The 23,891-nt window shown below is 64.2% G+C and overlaps 4 protein-coding genes across 5 annotated transcripts in view; 1 reads left to right on the plus strand and 3 right to left on the minus strand.

Annotated features, from left to right (window-relative positions):
* The window catches only part of BIN3 (bridging integrator 3), a 31,924-nt gene extending 22,025 nt beyond the window's left edge, over positions 1-9,899 (plus strand). The window contains exons 7-9 of the mRNA XM_084499647.1: positions 4,800-4,941; positions 6,343-6,477; positions 9,125-9,899. Coding sequence (XP_084355773.1) covers positions 4,800-4,941; positions 6,343-6,477; positions 9,125-9,271 — 424 coding nt within the window. The 3' untranslated portion in view covers positions 9,272-9,899. The remainder of the gene's footprint in view (positions 1-4,799; positions 4,942-6,342; positions 6,478-9,124) is intronic.
* CCAR2 (cell cycle and apoptosis regulator 2) lies at positions 9,290-13,389 on the minus strand (the record flags this gene model as incomplete). Its single annotated transcript, XM_084499505.1, is given in 5 exon segments — positions 9,290-10,693; positions 12,772-12,891; positions 12,893-12,910; positions 13,011-13,096; positions 13,299-13,389. Coding segments are annotated over 5 exon segments (531 nt in total). The 3' UTR covers positions 9,290-10,477.
* Positions 13,390-13,451: 62 nt separating this feature from the next.
* On the minus strand, positions 13,452-16,697 carry LOC311424491 (uncharacterized protein C8orf58). Of its 2 annotated transcripts, none has more exons than XM_084499713.1 (6): positions 16,598-16,697; positions 14,653-15,131; positions 14,426-14,563; positions 14,253-14,331; positions 13,821-13,924; positions 13,452-13,735 (listed from the first exon to the last, which is right to left on the minus strand). In XM_084499713.1, the coding sequence occupies exons 1-6, from the start codon at positions 16,644-16,646 to the stop codon at positions 13,652-13,654; spliced, it is 933 nt and encodes a 310-aa protein (XP_084355839.1). In that variant the 5' UTR covers positions 16,647-16,697; the 3' UTR covers positions 13,452-13,651. The 2 variants fall into 2 exon arrangements, with proteins under 2 accessions (XP_084355839.1, XP_084355838.1); XM_084499712.1 differs by lacking the exon at positions 16,598-16,697 and adding an exon at positions 15,652-15,822.
* A 392-nt stretch (positions 16,698-17,089) lies between these two features.
* PDLIM2 (PDZ and LIM domain 2) lies at positions 17,090-23,280 on the minus strand. Its single transcript, XM_084499646.1, has 10 exons — positions 23,226-23,280; positions 21,590-21,696; positions 21,037-21,188; positions 20,466-20,535; positions 20,252-20,379; positions 20,121-20,178; positions 18,320-18,453; positions 17,933-18,078; positions 17,729-17,834; positions 17,090-17,604 (listed from the first exon to the last, which is right to left on the minus strand). Exons 2-10 carry the CDS (start codon positions 21,680-21,682, stop codon positions 17,427-17,429), a joined length of 1,065 nt encoding a protein of 354 aa, XP_084355772.1. The 5' UTR covers positions 21,683-21,696; positions 23,226-23,280; the 3' UTR covers positions 17,090-17,426.
* Between the last annotated feature and the right edge of the window lie 611 nt (positions 23,281-23,891).

A 23,891-nucleotide genomic window follows, 5' to 3' on the forward strand; every position in this document is an offset into this window, starting at 1 on the left:
AGCAGCGGCCACGGTGTCACCACGGTGCCACCATCCCCCTGTCCCCATCCCCCTGCTGCAGCAATTCCCTTAAAGCCAAGACACCGGTCCTAAAACCCAGCATTTCGCCCCCAAATCCCATCCGGGGAGGCAAAAACCACCCCGAGGGGAGCAGCCGAGCCCCCTTGGCCGTGCACAAACGAGGGTCTGGGGGCTCCTCACCCCTCCAGCCCCCCTGAGCCCTCACCCTGCACGTCCCCCCCTGGCAGCAGCGGCGCTCGCCGGCCTCGAGGAGCCCCAGGGGTGCCGGGGACCGGAAAAGGAAAAGCAGCTTTCGTGTCCTTACGAGCCCCTAATGAGGATTTCACGCACAAAGCTAGCCACACGGCTGCCCAGCACCCCCCCACCCCATCGACCCGTGGCTCTTAGCCTAAATCCCCAGCCCGCTTGGGGTATTTTTATTTTCATTTTATTTTATTTTATATATATATTTTTTTTCTGGCTCGGAAGGGCTGCTTTTCATTTCCCCTTCCTGGTGGGCGGACGGGCCCACGACGGACGGCGTGGGCACGGGCTGAGGCATGGCAGGCATCCCCCAGCATAGCCCGCATGCTTCGGCCTCGCTGAGCCTTCCTCGTGCCTCTCCAGCCCTCCTCCTCCTCCTCCTCCAGCCCTTCTGCATCTCCGTCGCTCTTTGTCCCCCCGTACCCGGTGCTACCCCTGCACAACTGATTTTGATTTTATTTCCCAAGCCCCCAAGGATGAGCGCCCGTGCGTGCCAGCCTGGTCGTGCTCGGGGCACCTGCAAAACGGGGAGGAAAAGGAAATTTTAGCATCCTTTTTCCCTGCGCCTCGAGCCCTTTTCTCAATTTTAATTACGGGAGGCTGGAGCGGAGCCGAGGTGGCAAGGGTATTTATAATCCAGAGAACGGGGTGATTTCTTATTTTTTTCCTAAAAAAAAATTAAAAATACATTATTTTTTCAGGGTTAAACCGCCACCCGAAGAGGAGCTCACCCTGGCAGGCAGCGGGGAGGCAGGAATTCGGATTTCCTTTTGGTTATCCCCTCCTATCTCCCCTCACCTGCTCCTCCTAAGCTGCCTGCGCCGTAATCCGCTGCCTAAAAAGTGACAAGGAGCGGCGGCAGCTTATTCTGCAAGCTGCTTTCGTGGCCGGGGCCCTAATGCCCCGTGCTGCTGCTGTTTCACCTCCCCTCCCCTGTGTTTTCAGCACCGTACCTGTTAAATTTTCTCTGAGCCAGCCCCAATTTTGGCTGCTTTGTGTTCAAAGCGGGGCACGGAGCAAGAGGCTGGGGTCTGGGCGTGTTTTTGGCTCTCCGAAGCACTTGGGAAAAGATTTGGGATGCTCACGGGGTTGTTGGGGCAGGGATTGGGAGGCAGGGGGACGTGCTGGGGGCTTTTGGGGGCTTTTTTGGCTGCCAGGCTTTCCATCAGGAGGGTTTGTGATTAACACATGGGATGTTTGTGCGGCCACTCACCCTTTGGTTACGTCCTGGGAATAATTTGGCAGGCGCAGGGATCCTCCCCTCGCCCTCTGCTTGTGTTTACCACCCCTGGCGTTCTCTTGAGATCATTTCTGTACACGGCTCCCTCCTGAAAAAGGAGGAAAAAACCCGGGCAGGGCTCCAAGATGGCAACGAAACCCAATTCTCCCCGACCTTCAGGTGAATCTCAGCGCTCACGGGTTTTGGGGCATTCATTTGGAGGAATTCCTTCGAGGGGCAGCCTCGACTCGCTGCGGATCAGGCTCCCCTGCCTGAGCTGATCTGATCCAAGGAGAAAACAAAGCCAGGAGGCTCGGCCACCCTCTCCGAGCATCTCCGGCACGGGATGAGCTCACCGAGGTGTCCGGGGGGCACCAGGGGGACCCAGCTCCTCCTGCTCCTGCCAGGGAGAAGAAAAACCTCGCTGAAACACAGCCGGAGGTGCCACCAGCCACGCTGGCACCCGGCAGGGTTTTGATGGCTTTTATTCAGCCCCACGACCCTGTGGTTAGGGGTTGAGGAGCTGGCATGGTGCGTCACAGGTGCAAAACCTCCCTCTCCATGAAATGCAGAAATAATCCGTGCATTAAAAGGCCCTGGGAGACGGTGGCTGCTGTGCCTACACGGCGACAGCCTCGAGCTTCAGCTTCAGCAGCTCCGTTTTATTTTTTTAAAGCACCACCGGAGTACGGTGGCCACCCGTTACCGGCTGCAAAACCTCACCGAGTCGATGCTAGGGACAAAAAAAGGGGAAAAAAAACGATTGAGTTGATGCTAGGGACAAAAAAAGGGGAAAAAAATGATCGAGTGGATGCTAGGGACCAGAAAATGATCCAGCCTTTTTCGCTTTCAAACCAGATTTAACTTCAAAGCGCGTGGAAACTATGTCGCCGATGGTCTCCTGCCTTCTCCCTCGCTGCGTTTCGGAGCCAAAGGCTTTGCTCTCGCCCTGCGGGACGGGGCTTGTCGGATGTAAAAGGGCTGCACGCTAATTCTCCGCTCCTCTCGGTGCCTCTTTTCATGTGTGAGCAGCGGGGAAGTGCCGAAAAAGCTTGAGAAAGCTCTCAAAAGAGGGGAAAATTGCTGTTTAAAACCCTGTGCGTGGTGGTGACGCGATGCTTGGCAGCCCCGGAGGTGGCTTTTGGTGCTCTGCCACCCCACAAGCTGGTGACGGGACCATTCCCAACCCTTTTTCTGGCTTCTCCTGCCCCATACATCGCAGGGAAGCAGCTGGGTTTGTAGGGTTGAGGCCACCCCATCGGCACCGGGGAGGCACCCGGTGGTTCAAGGTTCTGCGCCCCCCGTTGGGGAATTACCCCAAAAATCAAGACGTGGCCCCTTGGCCTGATGGCACCGCTTGTCCCCATTACCGGCTAATTGATAATTAGGATTATTTCTTCCAAAACTGCAGCCAGGAGCTGCTGACAAGGTCGTGCTGCCGGCACCGAGCGCGTGCGCCTTTGTGCCGTGTCCACCTCAAAACCTGGGCACCCCAACCCTTCCTTCCATGCAGCCCCTTGTTCCCGTGCCACGTCCTTCACTTCCCAGCCCTTTTTGGGCACGTTTTGGGGCACCGTGCGGAAAAAGGAGGAGGAATTATCCCCGCAGCCCATGGGACGGTGAGGCTGAGCTCGGAGCCCTGCGCAGCCGGGAGCCCCCGCAGGCTGCTGGTGGCATCCCGATGTGAGGTTTACCATAAAAAGCCATCTCGGGGCAGCAGCATCTGACACTCGGGGGGCCAGCTGGATGGCAGGGTGACGCCCGGCCGGCCTCCTGCTCCCTGATGACTTTTGCAGGTTGCACGGGGCTGTAAATTCAGCTCCCAGCTGCGCCTCCCAACCACGGACACGCAGCGGGTGGCACCCCCGTTCCCGCTGCCAGGACGAGGGGGGCTGCCCCCACGGGTGGTTTTGGGGACCGCTGCCCCCGTGGGATGTCCTCAAGGGGGTGCCCGGGGAGGTCGGGGTGTTTGGGAGCAGCTCTCGGGGGTTTTTGGGAGCAGCTTGGGGGCATTTTGTGGCTTTGCAGGGAGCGGGGACGCCAGCGGGGTGAGCGCGCGGCAGCGTGGGCGTCCTCAGCCATCGGGGCCCCGTCCTTGCTGTCAGATGTTCCCATTCCCTCGATTTGTGACACCTTTTAATAACAGGAGGCTTCCCCTAGCCTGGCACATCGCAGTCCTCCCGTTTGGGGTGGGTAGCCCCGAACAGAAGGACTCCAGCCCTGCCATATAGGAGACGGGAGGCATAGCAGGGAATCTTTCTCCTGCTCCCTTCACCTTCACCACGCAGGGACGTTCCTAAACACGTCGTGCCTGCTTTTTGCTTTTCGAAGCAAAATATTGGGGAAAAAAAAAAAAAAACACGTTAGCTAGCTGCGCACGCACAAGGAAACGGGGAAAAAGTGCAATTTTTTTTTTTCCTCTTTGCTTTGCTCGCCCGAATTAACAGCATTGTTCTCCGGGGCAGCTTCCGTCCCCGTCCCAGATAAGGCAGCTTTGGGAGAGAGGGGGAAAGCTGTTAAAAATAAGGAATTAATGGTAAAACCAGAAGGGCTGGCAGGCAAGCCCAGAAGCAGGTTGGGACCTTCCGAGCGCTTTTACCAGGCTTCCCAAATCGGGCGAGATTTTTTTCTAATAGTTGTTGAAAAACACACCCCGAAACACGAGGATGGACCCTAACAAAAACCCCAAAACCTTGGCAAGGACTCACAAATCGTGTCTGTGCCTTTCTTCCAGCCTTCTGGAGGAACCTAAGGAAAGCTTTTGGGTTGGGGCCGGGCTGTGCTGACCCCCCTGGGTGTTTTTATTCAGCATTTTCTCAATCCTGACCCTGCGCGGGGCTGAATTTTGGACGGGAACGGGGCCGGCGGTGCGAGGGCAGAGCAGGGATTGCAGCTCCTGGCCTTCCTCTTCCTCCATCCCCTGCATTTTGCCATGCCGGGGCCGTATCCTGAGCCCTCTCAGCACCTCCCAGGGCTTCGTTGGCTTCTCCTGGCCCGTCGTGGTGCAGCTGTTGGAAGGAGCTGCGGGAGATCTGAAGGGCTTCGTAGCGCAACGACGGCGCGTGACCGAGTGGGGATTTAGGGGCACTTTTTCCCCAGTTCCCACCAGCCTGTAGGGACAGCAGTGGGGCCGCCGAGCGACCCCTTTGCAATCTGGAGGGCTTTGGGGTGGCAGATTGCCCCGGGGGGCTTCGGGGTGGCACATTTCCCCGGGGGTTTTTGGGGTGGCACATTCCCCGGGGAGGCTTTGGGGTGGCAGGTTGTCCTCGGTGCCTCGTCCCTGCTCAACCCCGTCCCGTGCTCTTCTCCCCGGCAGGTTCAGCAGCGTTTTCCCCAGCCTGAACATGGCAGTGAAGCGCCGTGAGCAAGCCCTGCAGGACTACAAGCGCCTGCAGTCCAAGGTGGAGAAGTACGAGGAGAAGGAGAGAACCGGCCCCGTCCTCGCCAAGCTGCACCAGGTACGGCCCCGAAGCCTTGGAGCAACCCTGGCCACGAGTTTCGTGGCCGCTTGGGAGCCCCGATGGGTTCGGGTGGATCTCTTCCAAAGCCACGCTGAGCTTTCTGGTTTTAAAATGAAGGGAAATCAAAAATAAAAAAAAGGAAAAAGGCTGGGATGAGCAGGAGGAATTCCCCTCGCCCTCCGCGCCTGCCCGAGCAGCTGGAGGCAGCGAGCAGAGCCTCCCGAGCCGTGGTGCTTGCCACCTGTTGCACAAAAAAAAAAAAAAGAAAAAATTCGTCCTGGAAAATCGCAGTAATCGGTCACCAGGCAGCTTCGCCAGATTCCCCTTTTTCTCTCCCAAATCTGAGCAGAATCGCCCCGATTTTCTTCGGAAATTCTCGCCCCAACCCCTGCTCCCGCAAAAGGTTTGCGGGATCTTGAGAGGAGCCGGGTGGCTTTCCCGGGAGCCCAAAGAGCGTGGATTTTTCTGATGGCAAAAAAATGAAGTTTTGTGTTAAAGAACAGCCCCGGCGGCGCTGACAAAAGAGACCTCAGCTTTAGCCGTAAGCCGCTTACTTTGCTTAGCCCCGGTGCCTAAAGCTGCGGCTGGAAAACTGCGAGTGCTTTTGTCCTGGTGATTAAGCAGGTTTTAGTTATTTCGTGTTTTTTTTTTTTTTTTTTTTCCCCCTAATGAACTTCCCTGTGATATAATTCCCCCCCCTTCTGCAAAGACAGCTCACCGCGGCGTGAGCTCAGGCGCCCGCTGCTCTCCAGAAACCCCAAATTCGTGTCCCCGAGTTTGGTGGCAAATCGGGGAATCTCAGCAAGGGCTCGCCGTTGAGTTTTGTGCCTTTTTGAGCCCAAAACCTGGTGCTGCTCAACACTGGACAAGCTAAAACCCTCCTTCCTGGTGAATTAAAACACTCCCCATCCCAGCCTAGCTGCCTTTCTGCCCCGTTCCTCCCCGACCCCAAATTTTCTCCTTTCCACCCGGCGTCGCGCATGGGTTTTTTGGCACCCCGGTGCCCCCCCGCCCGTCGGAATTGCGGCAGGATTAAGCGGCAGACTTGGCCGGGTCTAATATTTCACTGCCCACCCCCTCCTGCCCTTTTCCACACCATCCCGGAGACATTTCCCTTTCTCCCCACGCTTCTGTTTAAAGAAGCCGGGTGGGCTCGCTCAGCTGAAGGTCACGGGCGAAAGAGGAGAGTTGGGGGGGGGAGAAGCTGGCGATGCTCTTGGGGGTGACAGGGGGTGAGGATGGGGGGACACAGCCCTGGGGGACACAGCCCTGGGTTTTCCCGATGGCCTGGGGCAGAGCTGAGGCCCAAAATTTGGGTTTTTTGGTCACCATCCTCGCGGCTCTGCCCATTCAGGGCTTTCCCCAGCTTTTTGGCTCCCCTCCCGTCTCGTTTTTCAGGCCCGCGAGGAGCTGCGGCCGGTGAAGGAGGACTTTGAGGCCAAAAACAAGCAGCTCCTGGAGGAGATGCCCAAATTTTACAGCAGCCGCATCGATTACTTCAAGCCCAGCTTCGAGTCCCTGGTCCGGGCGCAGGTGAGATGAGCTCCAGGGACCCCCCCTGGGCCCAAATTGCCCTTAAAAAAGCCACTTTGTCGAGCTGAGCACCACGTAGCCGTCCTCTGGCACCCAGAGCTGGCACATTTTGGCAGGGACAAAACCCCTTCTCCCCCGCTGCAGGAGCTTTGGGAAGGGCTGACCCTCGGCCACGAGCGTGTGCCGAGCACCAGGAGGCGGCGAAATCCCCGAAATCCCGGCTGCTGCTCCTGGGGATGGCTCCCGTTCCCCCTGCCACCGCCTGGCTGGGTGCTGGGGATGCTGTTTTCACCGTTCCCTTCACATTTTCACTGTTCCCTTCACAATCAGGAGCAGGGGGCCCCGTATTCCAGCCGTGGCAGCTGAAACGAGCAGACTCCCTGGAGCCACGGCCAAATTTCGCCGGCCTTTCCCCCCTGCCAAGCAACGCCAACCCTCCCCGGCCGCTCGTTTGTGGGTGGCTCGTTTGGCCCAGACCTTGAAACCCAAACGGCCTCCTGCCCTGTCTGGGCAGCGAGGGAGCTGCTGGCGCTTTCCCCGGAGAGCAGCCTTGCCCAAAATGTCCCAAATGTCCCTGCCTCCTTGTTTTTTTCTGCCTCCTGCTCGTCGGGAGCCCAGTGTGGATGCTGGGGTGCCCCAAACAGGGTGCCCAGAGCAAGGTGTAGGGTACCCCGGCACCCAACACAGGGCTGCCCCCACCCTGCTGCTCCCACAAGCCTCATTTGTCCCCCCCACCCCGTTCCTCACCCCATCAGGGGCTGCGCAGCGTTTCCCCTGCTGCAAATAGCTGAAAAAAAAGGCAAAAAAGGCAAAAAAAAAAAAAGAAAAGGGAAGTGGCTTGCCCAAGGTAACTTAATGAGTCAGTGGCCAGCCAGGAATAGCACCCGGGAGCCCTGAGTCACTGCTCACCTGCAGGGGCCTGGCCAGGGGGATGGTGGCAGGGGTGCTGGGACCGTGGCCCCATCCCTAAACCCATCCCTAAACCCATCCCTGAACCCATCCCTGAACCCATTCCATCCCAATTCCGTCCCCATCCCATCCCCATCCCATCCCATCCCATCCCATCCCATCCCATCCCATCCCATCCCATCCCATCCCATCCCATCCCGGGGCTGAGCTCTGCCTCCACGCCTCACTGAGCAGCTTTTTGGGGCTTTTTCATTGCTTGGTGCAATTTCTATTTTCATCCCCGCCCCTGCCCCTACCTCTAGCAGCGATCGCTCGAGGAGCACAGCCCACGGGGGCTGCCCTGTGGGGCCAAAGCTCTCAAGGAACCGGGGTGTGCCGGGCCCCGTGGTGCTCGGAGACCTCATCCCCGGGGCAAAACTGCCACGTGGAGGCAGATCTGGTGTGAAACTGCCGAGTTTTCCCTTTTTTTTTTGGCCCTGGAAAAAGTACGGGGCTGAAATTAGACGGTGATGGGCTGGGAATGGGGAGTAGGAACAGGGACTGGGATCAGGGACTGGGATCAGGGACTGGGAACAGGGATTAGGAACAGGGACTGGGAACAAGGACTGGCTGCTAAGCTTCTCCCCTGCAAGAAAGGGAAAAAAAAACAGCCCCAGAGCAGCAGCTGTAGGGTTTTGACCCTCAGCAGCCCCTCTGGGGCCGTCGTGCCAAGCGCTTGGGTTCCCATGGCACAGCTCGGAGCCGGGTGTGCCCTGACGGCGTGCCGCGAGGGCGCAGAGCCTCCAACACCCCCCACCAAATGCTTCTGTCCACCCACGTGCCCGGGCTGAGCCGACGGAGACAAATATTTCCCCGCCTGGGGGCTTTGAAGTGGCCCCGTGGAGATGAAAGGGGGAGCGCCGGTGCCCCGCCGGCGGCTCGAGGAACACTTCCTCCCCTCGCCGTGCTTTGTTTTCCAGCTAGATGCGATCCTGCTCCGGCTTCGTGGCGGAGCTGGGAATTAAACGGGGATTTGGAGCCTGGCTGTATGGCCACGGTGGGCTTGGGGCCTTTGGCAGCAACCCCGGGGCTTTGTTTGGTGCAGGACCTACAGTAACGCGCGCCCTGCCGCGGCGTTGTAAATAGGATCTATAGAAAATGGGGAGAACACGGTGTCCCGAAACAGAATTAGTTCAAGACAGGTGTGCTCGGGGCCTTTGGCTCCGTCTCAAATGCGAGCTGGGGATGGGATTCGAGGGGATGTAGCCGGAGCTTCGGGCAGCCAGGGCTGGAAAAGTACTGAGCCGCCAGCAGGCAGCAGGTACGGGGCCACCAGAGGGTTCTGGTGATGCTCCGGGGGCTCGTGTCCCCCCCAGAGCCCCCCCAGATGGCCAGGACCCCGTTCGAGGCAGCCACCCCACAAATCCCTACTGGGAAGGCTCTGGGTCCTACTGGAAGAGGCGTTTCCCCGAGGGGACCCAGAGAAACGGCACCTCCTGTGTGGAGAGCCTCATTTGGGGTGGGGGAACAGCACCCAAAATATTTGCCCGAGCTTTATTTGACCCCGTGGCATCGTGCGCCCTGCTGGCGGAGATGTGGGGTCCCTCAGAGGTTTTGGGGGCAGTGCCACCAGTGCCAGGGAGGGGACATCTCAGCTGGATGCTGGGGGACCCCGTTAACACAGGAGGGACCCCATTAACACAGGGGCGACCCCCAGCTTTGCTCACTTTGCCTCTTTTTTTTTTTTTTTCTCCCCCAGGTCGTCTACTACACGGAGATGCACAAAATTTTCGGGGACCTCTCGGCGCAGATCGACCAGCCCGGGCTGAGCGACGAGCAGAGGGAGCGGGAGAACGAAGCCAAGCTGAGCGAGCTGCGGGCTCTCTCCATCGTGGCCGACGACTGAGGGATGGGGAGGGCAGGGGGGGACCCGTAACGGGGCTGGGGACGGAGCCCCCCAGCTCCTGAGCCCCCTCCCTGCCTTGTCCCGGGGTGCAGGGATGGATGGTGGAGGGTTTAAAGCTCTGCCACGGGGGCTCCTGCAGAGCACGGCCCCCCCCCAGCTGCTACGAGGCTGCAGGATGGGGTGGCCGTGGGCATCCTGATCCCATTTCTGCCCTCCTAATTTTGGGGAGCCCGGTTTCTCGTTAAATAGGTGGTTGTGGGGCAGCTCAGATGGAAAAAGGAGCAGGCTGCGCCCTCCTGCCCTGACCCAGCACCCTGCTGGCTCCCCCCGTGCCAGGATCCAGCCCAGGCTCCTTGCCTGTAGGGTGTTGGTTTGGTGCCTTAAGAGGAGCCCGGTGCCCCTAAAGGGAGGGCAGAAGCATTCAGATTCCCGTGGGATGCATTTTTGGGGAGCTGAGCATTCGAGGACCGTGGGTCCTGCCCGGAGGGTGAGGGGTTCCCTGCTGAATGCAGCCCGTTCCCTGCAGGAGCCGTGCAAAGTGCCTCGGTGGAGCCCTCACCCGACCAAACACTGTTAAAGGAAAGAGATTATGGACGGGAGAGATTAAATCCATGAGAGATTAAATCCAGTCACCGTGCTGGGGCTGCTGATTTCCATGGGGCCACCCTACAGCTGGAGGATCGCTCGCCCTGGAGCTGGGGGGGCCCCGTGCCAAGCTGGGAGCGCAAAACCCCGGGGCTGAAAACGTGCAAAAAAAATGAAAAGAGGGCGAAAAACATCAAATCCAGGGAAAATGGGCGTGGAGCAGGGTCACAGAGGGTCCCGAAGCAGCAGAGGGGGGTGTTGGAGCAGAGGGAGGCTTCCCAAAAGTTTTTTTGCAGGGCAGGTACCGGGGCGCACGGTGCCGCTGCGCCGGGCTGCTGCCGCCCTCTGCTGCCAGCAGGCAGCACTGCGGGGCCGGGAGGGGGACACGGAGCTGTCACTGCCCCCAAATTGACCAAATTTATGGAGGGGTTGTGGTTTTAAGGGGTAGAGAGGGGCTGAGCTGAGCTGGAGGGGGGTTGGAGAGGGAAAAGGGGATGGAACAGCCACGGGGTGAAACCTGAAGGGGCTCCAGGAACCATCCCCGGTTAAACACAAGGTGCTGCTGCCACTTTTACAGCCTGAAACTGAATTAAATCCGGAGTTGAGGGCTTTCTCTTTGCCCTAACACCCCTCTTCCCCAACACCCAAGCTTCCCTGGAGGGAGCTGGGTTTGGGATAGCTGTTGGAGGGCTCCCTCCAGGGGCTCCGACGCCCCAGTGCCAGGAGGATCCTCTCCAGGTCCCGGCGGTGGAGGCAGCCCCAAAAATTCCAGTCGAGGTAGACGAAGGCCGGGAGGGCGCCCAGGGGCAGGGTGGTGCTGGGGTGCAGCTCCTGGGGCTGCCGAAATGGTGAGGGGGGTGGCAGGGGCCGAGCTCACCGTGCTGCATGGGACGGAGGCAGTGAGTCCCGCTCCTCCCCGGCTCCCCCTGCACACACGGAGCCTCCCCTCCCTGCTCCGAGCCCTCGGTGGGGCTTTAGGGGGCCGGGGGGGGGCTCACCAAGTCCTGAAGGGGGGAAAAAACTCCAGCTCCGGGTGGTTGGAGGTGTCAGAGCGCAGCTTGGCCTCTTTTACCCAGCTTGGCACCTGGGGAAGGGCAGGAGGGAGCACCCCCGGACCTGCAGCCCCCCGGGGAAGGGCTGAGCCCCTGCTCCGTGCGGACCCAACTCCTCCTCTTCCTCCTCCGGGAGCAGCAGCAGGTTGTGTGCTGCTTGGGGGTCTCCATCTGCTAAAAAAAAAAAGGCCCTGGTTAGGTGGAAATGAAGAGGCTGCCAGCTGGGCAGGCCTCTTGCCTTCTCCAAAATGCCAAAACGTGGCCACCCACAGAAAAAGCCACCTCTGGGGACATCCGAGCTGCAACCTTAGCAGCTCAACCCATGGCACAGCCTCACCATCGCGGCTTTGTCCTCCGGTGACGGAGGCAGCGAGCTCCCCTTCTCCTCCCTGAGCTGGCCGGAGGCTTCCCACTGCTCCAGGGACACCACGCAGCCCCAGGAGAGATCCTACAGACCCTGCCCGGCCTCACGAAGGCCACCTGATGTCCTCATTTTGGGGGACACGGAGCAGAGCCCAACCTCGTGGCACTCGCAGCCCAGCCTGCGCCACGGCTCCAAGCCAGAGCGCGGCTGGGACCGCGCCAAGCCTCCCCCCGGCACCGAGCTCTCCCTCTCCCCCCTTCAGCTGTTCCTTCCCCACCGCATCACATGCCGGGCCAGGTTTAAGCAAAATAAAATCAGTTGCCACGGTTACCCGGAGCAGGACTGCTATATATATATAGAGAGAGAAAAATATAGAAAATATATCCGCGGTGCGGCGAGCCGAGCCGACGCAGCCGGGCGAGGGCCATGCTTTTTTTTTTTGCACGGGCACTGGGACAGCCCAGGGGAGAGCCGAGTGCTGCCCCTCGCCCTCCACACAGCAGTGGGGTCCCAGGAGGCATCGTAAGCCCCCTGCTCCTGGGGATGATCCCAAAAAAACACCACCAAAGTGCCAGCAGCTGCTCGCCACGCGGCATTTGCGCACCCACAGGGATACGCCCGGCACGGGGCTGGGCAGGAGGGCCCCGTTTCCCACAGCAGCAGCGGGTTCCTGCTGGTTTCTTGCACCACCCTCCAGATCCCAAAGCTGAAAGAGCTCCCAGGAGGGGGAGATTTAACCCCACACTGCGCTCCTTGATCGCTGCTGCCACTCACCACTTGGTGAACCCGCTCAGCACACGGGGTTGGCCTCGATGAGCACAGCTTCGTCCTCCTTCCTCCCCAGCAGGAACAAGGAAAAGGCAGGCGCTGAGCCTGGGCTGCATCGTGACCACCCCCCTTCCTCCCCAAAGCCCCCATCCCCAGATTTTTTGCAGAACCCCCAGATTTTTTGCGAGCCCGGGGAGGACAGCAGCAGCACCTGGGGGCACAGCAGACACCCCAGGGACATCGGGGCCGTCACCACCTCAAGGGCCAAGCTGGGCACCGAGCCCCGCAGCATCTCTGTGGTTTTTTTTTTGGGGTACCATCCCACAGCGACCTCACCTTGGCACTGAAGGCAGTCGCTCCTGCGCCCTTTGCTCCTCACCCCGGCTGCCTCCCCAGGTGGCTCAGGGGAATGGAGGGGGCAACGGGAAGAAGTTCACTGCTGGGGGGGAAAAACAGGAATAGGAAGAGGTGGCGGAGAGGTTCTGTCCCCGGAAAACCTAAAGGTCTGCAGCAGCCCCTTGTCGGGGGGGGGATTTGAGGGGGGGTAGGTGCACCAGGGCAATCTGTGATGCTCGGGGACACCCGTGACACCCAGAGCATCACCAGGACAACCTGAGGTGCCCAAAACACCCGTGACACCTGGAGCATCACCAGGACAAGGTGGGACACGGGGTCGGGGACAAGCAGGGGGGGTGATGGAGCAGCCCCTGGGGGGGTCTCACCGCAGGTACCTGCTTGGAGAGCGTCTGCACCTTGAGCGCCTTCCATGGCACCGCCCGCCCGGAGCTGTAGACCTCTTCATCCACCACCCCGAAGCACTCGTGCAGGCTGCTGGCGACCCCGATGAAGACCCCGCTGCTTCTCACCCACCTGAGGAGACCCTCGTGCCCGGGGGGGGGCTCATTTTGGGGAGGGGGAGCTCATTTTTGGGGAGGGTCCCCCCCACCTCTCCAAAAATCCACGCACCCACCTGCAGGTGCCGTGCGCCCTGCAGCAGCTCGGCAGGCACCGGGGGGGTCAGCAGTGGCCCCAGCAAGGAGGATGAGTGGGGGGGCCCTATAGGAGGGGGGGGGTCAGCCAAAATTTTGGGGGGTCCCCAAAACCTCTCCAAAAATCACCGCTGCGCACCTGGAAAGGGGCCCCCTGGGGAGTGGCTGCCACTTTAATTGGGCCATTTTTGGGGTCGGGGGGTAAAGGGAGGGGGGTCAGGGGATGGGAGGGGGGTGTGAGTGGATTTTGGGGCGGGGGGGGCACAGACAAATGGGGCGGAAACGGCGCAGCCCGAGCCGCCCGCCGGAGCACACCGCCGGATGTGACGCCAGGGGGCGAGAGCTCCGGCGTGACGTCATGGTAGGGGAGGGGGGGGGAAGGGGGAGGTGTGACGTCATCAAGCGACAACACAGCGGAGAAATCGTGGAAAAAGCTTTTTATTAGGAAAAAAAATAGGGAGAAGGGGAGGGGGGGGTGCGCCTGGACGGGGACCAGCCCCGGTGCGGCGTGACGTGATTTGGAGGGGTGTGAAGTCATCTGGCAGGGTGTGACGTCATCCAGTGGGGCGTGACGTCATCCAGGGGTCGAGTGGGGGGTGTGTGTGGGGGGGGGTCCCCGACCCTACCGGCAGCGGCCACCCCGCAGGGAGCGCCGGGCCAGGCGGGTGAGCAGCACCTTGACGCGCCCCCAGTGCGAGCGCCCGTCCTGTGGGGGGAGGCAAAGGTCACTGGGGGGGTGGATGGATGGGGGGGGGCTCAGGGGACCCCAAACCCGCCCCCAAAGCCCTTACCTTGTCTGGGGAGGGGGTGCCCGACCCGCTCTCGGAGGGCTCCAGCAGGCTGGGGGAGCTGGCGGAGTGCACCCATCTCCTGCGGCACGGTGTGGGGTCGGGGGCTGCGGGGGGATGGAGGTGGGGTTGGGGACAGAGCCCGTGTGTTGGGGACAGAACCCACATGTTGGGGACATTGATGGGGTCAGGGGCAGAGCCCCCACTGGGGACAGAACCCGTATATTGGGGACAGAACCCACACACTGGGGACATTGATGGGGTCCCCAACATGGGTTGTCCCCAACAGAGACGGTGTCAGGGACAGAACTGAAAACAGGGACAGAAATGGGGTCAGGGACAGAACCCACACATTGGGGACAGAGACAGGGTCAGGGACAGAGCCCCCAAAATGGGGACAGAACCCGGTGTCACCCCCACACCTGCCCCCCTCACCTGGCGCATGGCTGTCGGAGCACGAGCGCGCCCGGAACCTCTCACCCCTCCACGTGGCCGGATCCTGCTCCCTGTGGGGCTGTGTGCGAGGAGAGGCAGAGAGCATGAGCAGGGACCCCGTCCTCACACCCCACAAACCCCACAAGTCCCCATCCTTCAGCCCCAACCCTCACCACGCTGCCGGCGCGCCGGGCGCCCGCCGCTTGCTGCCGGAGCAGCCGGTTGTCCTGCTGCAGCCTCGCCACGCGCTCCAGCATCTGGCAGATGTGCTCCAGGTACCGCAGCCCCTGCCCCGGCACCGCTGCGTCCACCTGGGGGTGAGAAAAAAGCTCCAGGGATGCGTGGGGGCCGAGGCACCCCCTTGTTTTTCCCCCCCCCTCCGTTGCTCCCCGGCACGCACCCCGGCTGCTTCGGGCTCCTCGGCGCTGAGCTCCCGGGGGTCCCCGGCGCTGGTGCTGCGCCGGCTGAGCTGCCGCTGCCTCCTGCTGCGCTGCTGCCCCGGCTTCCTGCTGGCCGAGCGGCTGCGGAAGGGCCGGGGGGGCTCAGCACCACGCTCCCCTCCTGGGGGGCTCTTCGGAGGGTCCCCGTGGGCTGGCTGCTGGAAGCCGTCGAGGGAGAAGCTGCTCTCGGAGCCCAGCGGGGTGGAGGGCGAGTTCTCGTTGCTCGCCATCTCCACCCCGGAGTCCTCTGACTCCGATTTGAGGAGCCGCCCGCTCGCCTGGGGGCTGCCCGGGGCTGGCAGGGGCTGGGGGGGGTCCCAAGAGCCCGATTCCTCGCCGTTCATCCCCGTCGGGGGGCTCCGGGGGCTCTCGTGCAGCTGACGGTAGACGCTGGCGGACGTGCGCACCACGCAGCTCTCCGCCGTCTCCCAGGGACCATCTGCGGGGGCGAGGGCGTCGGATGGGGGTCCCCGGGGGGCACCACACGCAGGGCACGGCGCCAGCTGACCCCACAGAAGGGGTGCACGCAGCTGGGTGTGGGCTAGCACCGCTCCCATCGTGGCCACCGGCCCCGTGCCCTGCCCTGAGGCTGCTGGAGACGTCGCCACCTGGGGACCCCTCTCCGGAGGGAGCCCCTGGGTGGCACCGGGGGGGGGTTCAGCCGACATCAGCACCCTGCTGGACTGCAGGGCTGGCTTCCCCCGCTGCAGGACGGCTCCAGGCACCTCCAGCTCCTCGCCCTACATGCTCAGCCCCAGCTGGGCCGCATCCTGCAGCCACCACCCTGCACCCCAGGATGCGACGGCAGCCTCAGCCCTCGCCTCCCTTCCCACCGGGACACGGCGCAGGGCTCGGGGAGGTGGGGAGCGAAGCCTCTGCTCTTCCCCCCCCCATCTCCATGCACCCAAATCGGGGTGCGGAGCTGCCCACCCCCCCGGCCAGCCCCCCCACGCACTCACAGCAGCTGCACCTCCTCTTCCAGACGGCGCGGGAGCCACCCCACATCGCCGAGAGCCGAGTGCCGGGCGCGCGTCCCCGGCGCTGCCTTTTATACCCGCCCCAGCCGGAGCCGGAGCCCTGTATCCAGAGGCACCTCATTACCGGACTGGTTCCCAACTGGTTCCCTTTCGGGATCTGGGCTGGGTGATACTGGCTGGGCCGGTGGTTAGGGCTCCCTCCCCATCCCAGACGGGGAGGCGAGAGGCTGATTTGGGCACTTCAAGGCTGCAGGCAGACAGCCGGGTGCCGGGGGAACCTCGCCACCTCCCTGCCCTCTCCGCCCGGTCCCGGGGCTCTCTCCTGCCCCACGTCCACTCACCGCGGGTCCCTCGGGGCTCGGCAGGGCGCTGGGGACACGGCGGTGGCCTTGGGGACAATCCTGCCTTTCAGCAGCCCCCGAGGCCCACGCGCATCCCAGCAATGCCGCTCCCACGCACCCGACTTCCACGGGCTCCCGGCGCGCTGCGTGGGCACCTGCCCAGCCCCTGAGCACCCCCCCCCGCCGGGAAGCTTTAAAAGGGGATCGTGCCCCCGCCACCGGCTCTGTGGGAGGGGTCCTTTGGGATGCAGAGATGGGCTGGGGGTGCGAGACCTCGCCCAGCGTGGGGGAGGCGTTGACCTTGACCCCAGCACTGCGGGCTTGAAGGCAAACTCCCAGCTCAGCCAACACCCTGGGGCCCCCCCCCCCGCCTGCACAGACACCCTAAATTAGGGCTGCTGGGGGCCCCCAGGACACCCACCCAGCACAAATTAGTGCTGTCGGATCCCCTAGAACACCCACCCAGCACAGACACCGTAATTTGGAGCTGCTGGGAACCCTCAGGGTCCCTCCCCAGCGCTGATAACTCAGCGAGGGCCCCCTCCGGCAGGACCTCGGCACATCGGGGACCCCCCCCAGAAGCTCACCGCGCCCCCGGAGCGGCTCCACGCTGAAAGCTCCGCGGCGCCGAAGCATCCCCGGCACCGGGCAGGGGGCACCGGGGGTGGGCGCACCGGGGGTGGGCGCACCGGGGGTGGGCGCACCGGGGGTGGGCGCACGGGGGGAGGGCAGAGGGGCCAGCCCCACCGCTCCTCGGCCTCTTTATGGGGCCGGGCTGTGGGGCGGCACGGCCCCGGGGCGGGGCGGGGGCGGCCTGGAGGGGTGTGGGGGGGTTTGGCCGCCCCCTTCCTGTGCCGCATCGCAGCTATGGGAGCGCTTCGGGGTTTTGGCACGGGGCGGGGAGAGCAAAGCCCCCTCCGTGCAAACAGGCACGCGGGGCAGAGATAAGAGCTCCGGGATCCTCGGCGGGACAAAGGCCTCTGATAACAGCAATAAAACGCCGATAAACCCCCGGGGGGGGCCCGGAGAGAGGCGTGTCCCCCCCCCGCTGCCCCACACAGACCGGACAGGGGCGTGGAGCAGGTATATATTATATTTATATAGAGATCTGCTTTAATTCCTCGGAGCAGCCCTTCGAAGGCAGGGTGCGAAGCGGTGCCAGCCCCCTCTCCGGTGCCTGCGTGCTCAAGCGTCCCCGCGTCCCCCGTGTCCCCCACGTCCCCGTGGGTGCCAGCGGTGCCAGCGAGGGACCCCACGGCCCAGCCAGGCTGAGACCCGACCCCGCTCATCGCACACCCAACCTGGCCATGCCCCCCCCAGGCGCCCCCTCCCCACCAAAGCAGCGGGGCCACCGGGGTGCCGCGGGTACCCTCTGCTCCCCGCGGATGCAGGGGACACGGGTGGTGGTGGGGGGGCTCAGGATGGGGTGGGGGCAGCGGGGGCACCCTGGTAGCGCAGGCGGGCGTGCTTCTCGCAGTACAGCTCGTCGCCCACCCAGAAGTGTCCCCGCATCTTCAGGTTGAGGCCGCAGTCGGAGCAGGCGTAGCAGGCCGGGTGCCGGTAGCGACCCTCCTGGATCCTCACCGCTTGCGTCCTGGGGGAAAGGGGGGGGGGCAGGTGACGGCTTGGGGTCACCCCACGTGTCCCCCCCGAGCTTGTTCCATCCGTCTGTCCGTCCCTGCCTCCTTCCAACCCCCTCTTAGTGCCCCCCAACTCACGCGATGCTGCTGCCGCACTTCTCGCATGTGTGCAGCTTCTGGACGCCGGCCACCGGCTTGCGGGCGCTGGGCGAGAGCCGGCTGGGGAAGGGGGCTGCAGGGCCGGCTGCGGGGACACGAAACCATCAGGGTGCTGCTGCCAACCCCTTTTTCCAGCTCCCCCCACACCTCCCAAGCTCCCCGTTTTCTCCCCGCGCCCCTCACCTCCGCCCTCGTCCTCCAGAGCCTCCTGCAGCAGGCGGAAGGTGCTGGATTGCCGCGGGGCCGCCCGCAGCTCCCGGTTCTCCTGCAGCATCTTGTACACCTCCGAGTCCTCCTCCAAGCGCCTCATGGCCGGTTCGGGGCCCGGGCTGGGGGGAACAACACCGTGGGGAAGGGACCTGGGGGGCGCTCTGGGCACCCGAATCGGCCGCGCTGCACCCGCTGCCCGCACCTGCCCCAGCCTGCCCAAAAATCCTCCCACACCCCGACCTGCCTCGCAGGTGCGTTAACTCTTTGCAGGGCTCCCTCGGAGAGGTTTGAACCCGCTCCGGGTGGGCTGGGGGCTTTCCTGCCTCCGTCCTGGCCCCAAAAAGACCCCCTGCTCCGTACCTGCTGCGGGGGCCAGGGGAGGGCGAAGGCGGGCGCTGCTCCCTGCCCGTCTCCCAGGGGTGCGGTGGCGACGGTGGCCGGGGGGAAGGAGGCAGGAGAGGCCCTGGGGAGCTGTTGTGGTGGCTTCTTGGCTCCTGGCATGGGGAGAGAGGGGTTGTGAGAGCACCGAGGGGGCATGGGGGGTGCTGTAGGAGCCCTGCTCCAGCCTGTGCGCCCCCCCAGCCATGTGGCTGGGTGCGGGGCTGCTCCCCGTGCCGTAACCCTATGCCTGTGCCCGTTCCCCTCCCCAGCATCTGCTCCTGCTTAGTGGCGAGGCAGGAAAGGCACAGCCCCGATAAGTGGAAGCCGATGTTCCCGACGTTCCCGGGAGCAGCCGCCACGCAGCAGCTGCAAAACCCCCAGCAGGAACCCGCGGGGACGGGGACGAGGAAAACCCCGCACGGCCCCGCTCGCTGCCCCCTGCCCGGACCCCGTGGGGATGGAGAGAGGCGACACCGAGGCTCCTCAGGGCCACGGGAGGGTGAAGAAGGAGCTAAAATTAGGCCCGGGTGGAGCTGGGCGCCTTGGCCTCATCCGAGGAGCCCAGCGCCAAGGGTGCGAGGCGAGGCAGGATCCGAGGGAGGCTTCGCCCCTCGCCGCAGCTTGGGGGTCCACCGCTTCCAGTGGCACCCCAGCTGCGGGATGCTCTGCCACAGCCACCTCGGGGTGGTTTTGGGGCAGGGAGGGACCCAGCGGGGTCCCTCCAAAGCAAATAAAGAGCAAGGGGGGGGGAAGGAGGGAGCGGGAGGGCTGCGGGAGCCAAGGGGCGGCCGGGGCCGCGGCCAAAGGCAGCTGGAACGGGCGGCGCTCGGGGCCACCGCGCTTCCCGATTTGGGCTTGGAAAACATCCCCAGGACAGAGGGGAAGGGAAGGCGGGGAGGCAAAACCTCCCAAAACCACGTCGGGGAGGAGGGCTGGGGGGCCGTGGGCACCCTAAGACCGGTCGGGGAGGCGGGGGAGAGACACCACAGCCCCCACCCCAGGCACCCGAGCGGCACCCGGCACACAGCCGGGGGCGCACCGGGTCCCTCCCCTGCCAACCAACGCCCCGGCACCCCCCCCACAAGCCCTCCCCAAACTGGTTTGGCCTCCCCAGCCTCGGTGCTGCTGCCAAAAATGCCGGGTAGGAGCGAGGAAAACATCCCAGGGCGGCGCGCCGGTGCCCAAGGGGCTGGGGGTGCCGGCGGCACCGGTGACGGGGCCCTGGGGGAGAGAGGGGCTGGGCAATAAGGTGGGCACGGGGCTGTGTGGGGGCACGGGGGGTGCAGAGGGCAAAGATTTGGGGTGTAAATGGGCACGGGGTGGGATGCAAAGGGCAGATTTGGGGTGTAAATGGGCATGGGTGGGGCTGCAAAGGGCAAAGATTTGGGGAGGTGAAGGGGCGTGGGGTGGGGCTGTAAGATGGCAACGGTTTAGGGATATAAAGGGCTAAGATTTGGGGCTGCCAGGAGCGATGGTTTGGAGCTGGAAAGGGGCATGGGGTGGGGATGCAGAGCTCAACGGTTTGGGGCTGCGAAGAGGTGAGATTTGGGGGTGCAAAGAGCTAAGATTTGGGGTTGGGAAGAGCTAAGATTTGGGGCTGCAAAGGGGCGTGGTGAGGGGCTGCAAGGGATGATGGTGTGGGGCTGCAGAGGGCCAAGATTTGGGGCTGCAAAGAGCTAAGATTTGGGGCTGCAAAGCCTGCCAGCACCCAGATTCACCCCAAGCAACCTCCCAAGCACCTTTTCCCTGCCCCCCGAAGCCCCCCCAGCTCCCCGCTCACCTGGGGCAGGCTGGGCCGTGGTGGCAGCTCCTCGGGCGCACTGGGCAGGGACTGGGAGCTGTGGGGACAGCACGGGGCCATCAGGGGGGGGCCGATCCTGGCCAGATCCCGCCCGTGACCCCCAGCCTTACCTGTGGCCACCGAGCCCCAGCTCGCCCCGGCCATCAGCGAGCCTCGGGATGGGGGAGATGGGGCTGGAGGGCTGGGGGGCGAAGGGTGGGGGTCTCCAGGAGCCTTCCTCCCGCATCCTCACGGTGTCCTGGGGAGGGAAGGGGAGATGCTGGCAGCTGGAAACAGCCCCCGGGGGGGGGGGACACAACATTTTGGGGACTCCTTGGGTCTCACCTGGAAGCGCACGGCCAGCCTGTCCGGAGAGCTGTCCCCGTTGGTGTGGCTGGGAGAGGGCGGCGGGAGCCTGGGGAGGGGGCAGAGTGGGGAGGGGTCCTGCACCTTCCCAAGGACCCCCCCCCCACGCCCTGAAAGAGTCGCTCAGGGGCTGGCGAGCGCCCCGGGGGGAGCGGTATGAGAGGAATGCCGCCGGGGTTGTGGCGTTTGGGTGGTGGCCAAAGCCCTCAGCGCTTCCCCACCCTGCTGGAGAGGGGCGAGAGAAGGGGGGCACGGGGATGGGGAGCCCCCAAATGTGCCCGTACCCCTCCCAAATCCCCCCCCCATCTCCCCGGGGAGAGGCAGCACCGGTCGGCCAGGTAACGGCTGCCAGGGCTGCCCGGCTTCGTTAGCGCCTGACGCTTTAATTAGAGAGCTGCGACGGGCTCCCCACAGGGATGGCGCAGCCCCGGGGGATGCCAGAGGGGAAAAACAACCCCAAAAACCCCCCCGTGGGGACACCGAGGCACGGGGTGGGGACGCTGCTGTGCCGTGCCTTGGGGACCCTTCCCCTCCCCGTCCCCTCGCCCACCTCTCCACCTGCAGCCGGAGCTCCCCGGGGCTCTGCTTGATCTTGTTCTGCGCCTCCACGTTGAGCATCTCGGCCGCGCTCTCCCCGTTGATGGAGACGATGATATCCCCCGGGCGGAGGTCACCGGCGGCCGCCTTCCCCTGCTCCATCACCTCCGAGGAGAAGGGGACACGGGGACAAAGCCACCGGGATCAGAGCCACCGAGCAGCCGGGCAGCGGCTCCGCACCCCTCGTGCGCCTCCGCGGCCAAGGTGTGCACTCCAGGGCCGGCCCCGTCCCCAAATCCACCCCAAATCCACCCAAATCCGGCCCCAAATCCCTTTTACCCACAGCCTCCCTTCATCCCTAGCCCTCCCAAAACAGCACCAGCCCCACTGTGGGGTGCAAAGGACGAGGACAGACGGGCCCCCCCCGGCACCAACCCAACCCGTGTGGGGCCGGCGGCCGTTCCCACAGAGCGCAAACCCTCGAGGAGGGCAAACAGGATCCTGCTCCAGTCGGGCAGCCCCGCTCAGCACCCGCCCAGCACCCCGGCCCGGAGGGGAGCTCCTACCTTGGAGACGGTGATGGGTTTCCCAAAATCTCTTCCCCCCGTGATGCGGAAGCCCCACGGGGCCGGGCCGGCCAAGGTCACGCTCAGCGGCATGGCAGCGGGCGGCTCTGCGCGGAGAGGGGACGGCGGCGTGGGGAAATTTGGGGTGCCAAAGGGATAGGGGAGAGGGGAACCCCCGGCCCCACGCCGCAGGGGTCCCGGTAGCGGGGTGCTGGGCCCCAAAAGCGCCTTCCTTCCGGGGAGGGGACCCGCGCCTTCGCGCCGTCGCTTCCTCTCACCGCCCCCCCAGCCCCGGATGAAGCCGGTGGCTTCCTCCCCACCGCGGCCCCGTGGGGACGAGGGGGACCCCAAGCTGTGTGCTCGTGGAGCTGTGGGGTCAGGGGATCAGTTTGGGGAGGAATCACGGGGCTAAAAACCCATGGGATGGGTTGGGTTGGAAGGGACCCATTCCCAATCTCCAACCCCAATCTCCCCGCTCTTGGTTTAAAGCCTTTACCCCGCATCCCAGCACCCCAATCCCTGATAAAGGTCACCCCGGGGCCTCGTGCGAGGCAGAAAATCGGGATCTTGGCACCGGGGCCGGCGCAGCAGGGCCAAGCCAACGGGGTTTGGAGGGGAAATTACGGCCAGCTGGGGAAGGAGGCACGAACCCAAACCCCGGGGGACCCGTACCCGGCCCCCTGCAGCCCAACGGGTGCTGGAGGATGCTGAGGGGTGCGCAGGGAGCTTGGAAACCCTCGGGTTTGGTGGCTTCAGTGGGATGGGGGCAGCCCCTGCCCTAAAGGTTGGGTCTGGCGGCCCCGTTCCCTGCCCCGTCCCCATCCCCTCGTCCCAAAGCAGCCCCGGGAGCCGGGCACCGCGTCCGCAACCGCCGGGGAAGGCATTTTAAAAATCCCAGGCTCACAAAGAGGGGCTTGAGAGGCTGCCCGGAAGAATTTCCTGGGTTGGGCTTTAGCAGCGGCGGCGGGAGGAAACCCCAAACCCCCCTCCCCAAGCCCAGCCTGGGGGGCAGCATCCCCGAGGCCGTGCCCATCACCCGTCCGCGCGCAGCCCCCGAGCCCCCCTCCGTCCCCTCCACCCCAAATCCGTCCTTTTCACCCCAAATCCATCCCCTTCATCCCAAATCCATCCCCTTCACCCCAAATCCGACCCCGTTACCCCCTCCCACCCCCCGCACCCCGCTGGCACAGCGCTGCCTTTGTGGCCGCAACGCCTGGCGGTGCCACCCGGGGGGGGGGACAGCGGGTGACAGGAGATGCCAGGGGGTGACAGGAGATGAAAGAGGGACATGGGGGGCAACGGGACACACCTGCGGGACCCCCTGCCCGCAGCCCACTTGGGGGGGCGACGCCAAAAACCCCGGGGTCCCCCCGGCACCAGCACCCCCCGACGGGGCCGGTGCCAACGGGACCCCGACGGCTGCCCCGCAGCACCCCGGCACCGGCTCCCCGCACCCCCCCGCGCCCTGCGCCCCCCGACCCCACAACCCCCGACCCCTCAACCCCCCGACCCCACTATCCCCGACCCCTCAGCCCCCCGACCCCTCAGCCCCCCGACCCCTCTGCCCCTCTCCACGCCGTCCCCAGCCTCTCCGTGCGCTCCCCCCCCGTGCGCCCCCCGTTCCGGGCGCACTCACCGGCGGTGGCCGAGCCCGGGGGGGCCCCGTGGGGCTGAGGAACCGAGCGGGGCCCCGGTGGCGGCGCCGCCCCCTCGGAAGGGGCCGGCGGAGCCCGGCGGGGCCGGGCCGGGCCGGGAGGGGGCGGCTCCGCAGCGCCGTCTGTGGGGCACGGCAGCCCCGACGGGGCGCACGGTGTGGGGGGGCGGTGGAGAGGGGGGTGCCCGAGGACCCTGCCCCCTTTTTTCCCTTTTTTTTTTTTTTTTTTTTTTTTTTTGGGGGGGGGTGGGGGAGGCACTGCGACCCCACAAGTCGCTGCCCCGTGGGGCCGTCACCCCCCCCCCCCCCCCCCGCAGCATCGGGGATGTGCCCTGAGAATAAATGCAGCCCCCGCCCTACAGCCCCATTGCACCACTGCGACCCCCCCGTGCACCTTTACAGCCCCCCCATGCACTTTTACAACCCCCCCTTGCACCTTTACACCCCCCATGCACCCTTACAATTCCCCCATGCACCTTTACAGCCCCCCCCATACACTTTTATAATCCTCCATGCACCATTACAACCCCCCCATACACTTTTATACCCCCCCTGCACCCCTGCAACCCCCTCCATGCACCTCTATTACCCCCCCCATGCATCACTGCAACCCCCCCTGCACCGCTGCAACCCCCCCATGCGCCTTTG

Source organism: Aythya ferina (assembly GCF_964211825.1).
Source record: "Aythya ferina genome assembly, chromosome: 27".
NCBI classification, from domain to species: Eukaryota; Metazoa; Chordata; class Aves; order Anseriformes; family Anatidae; genus Aythya; species Aythya ferina.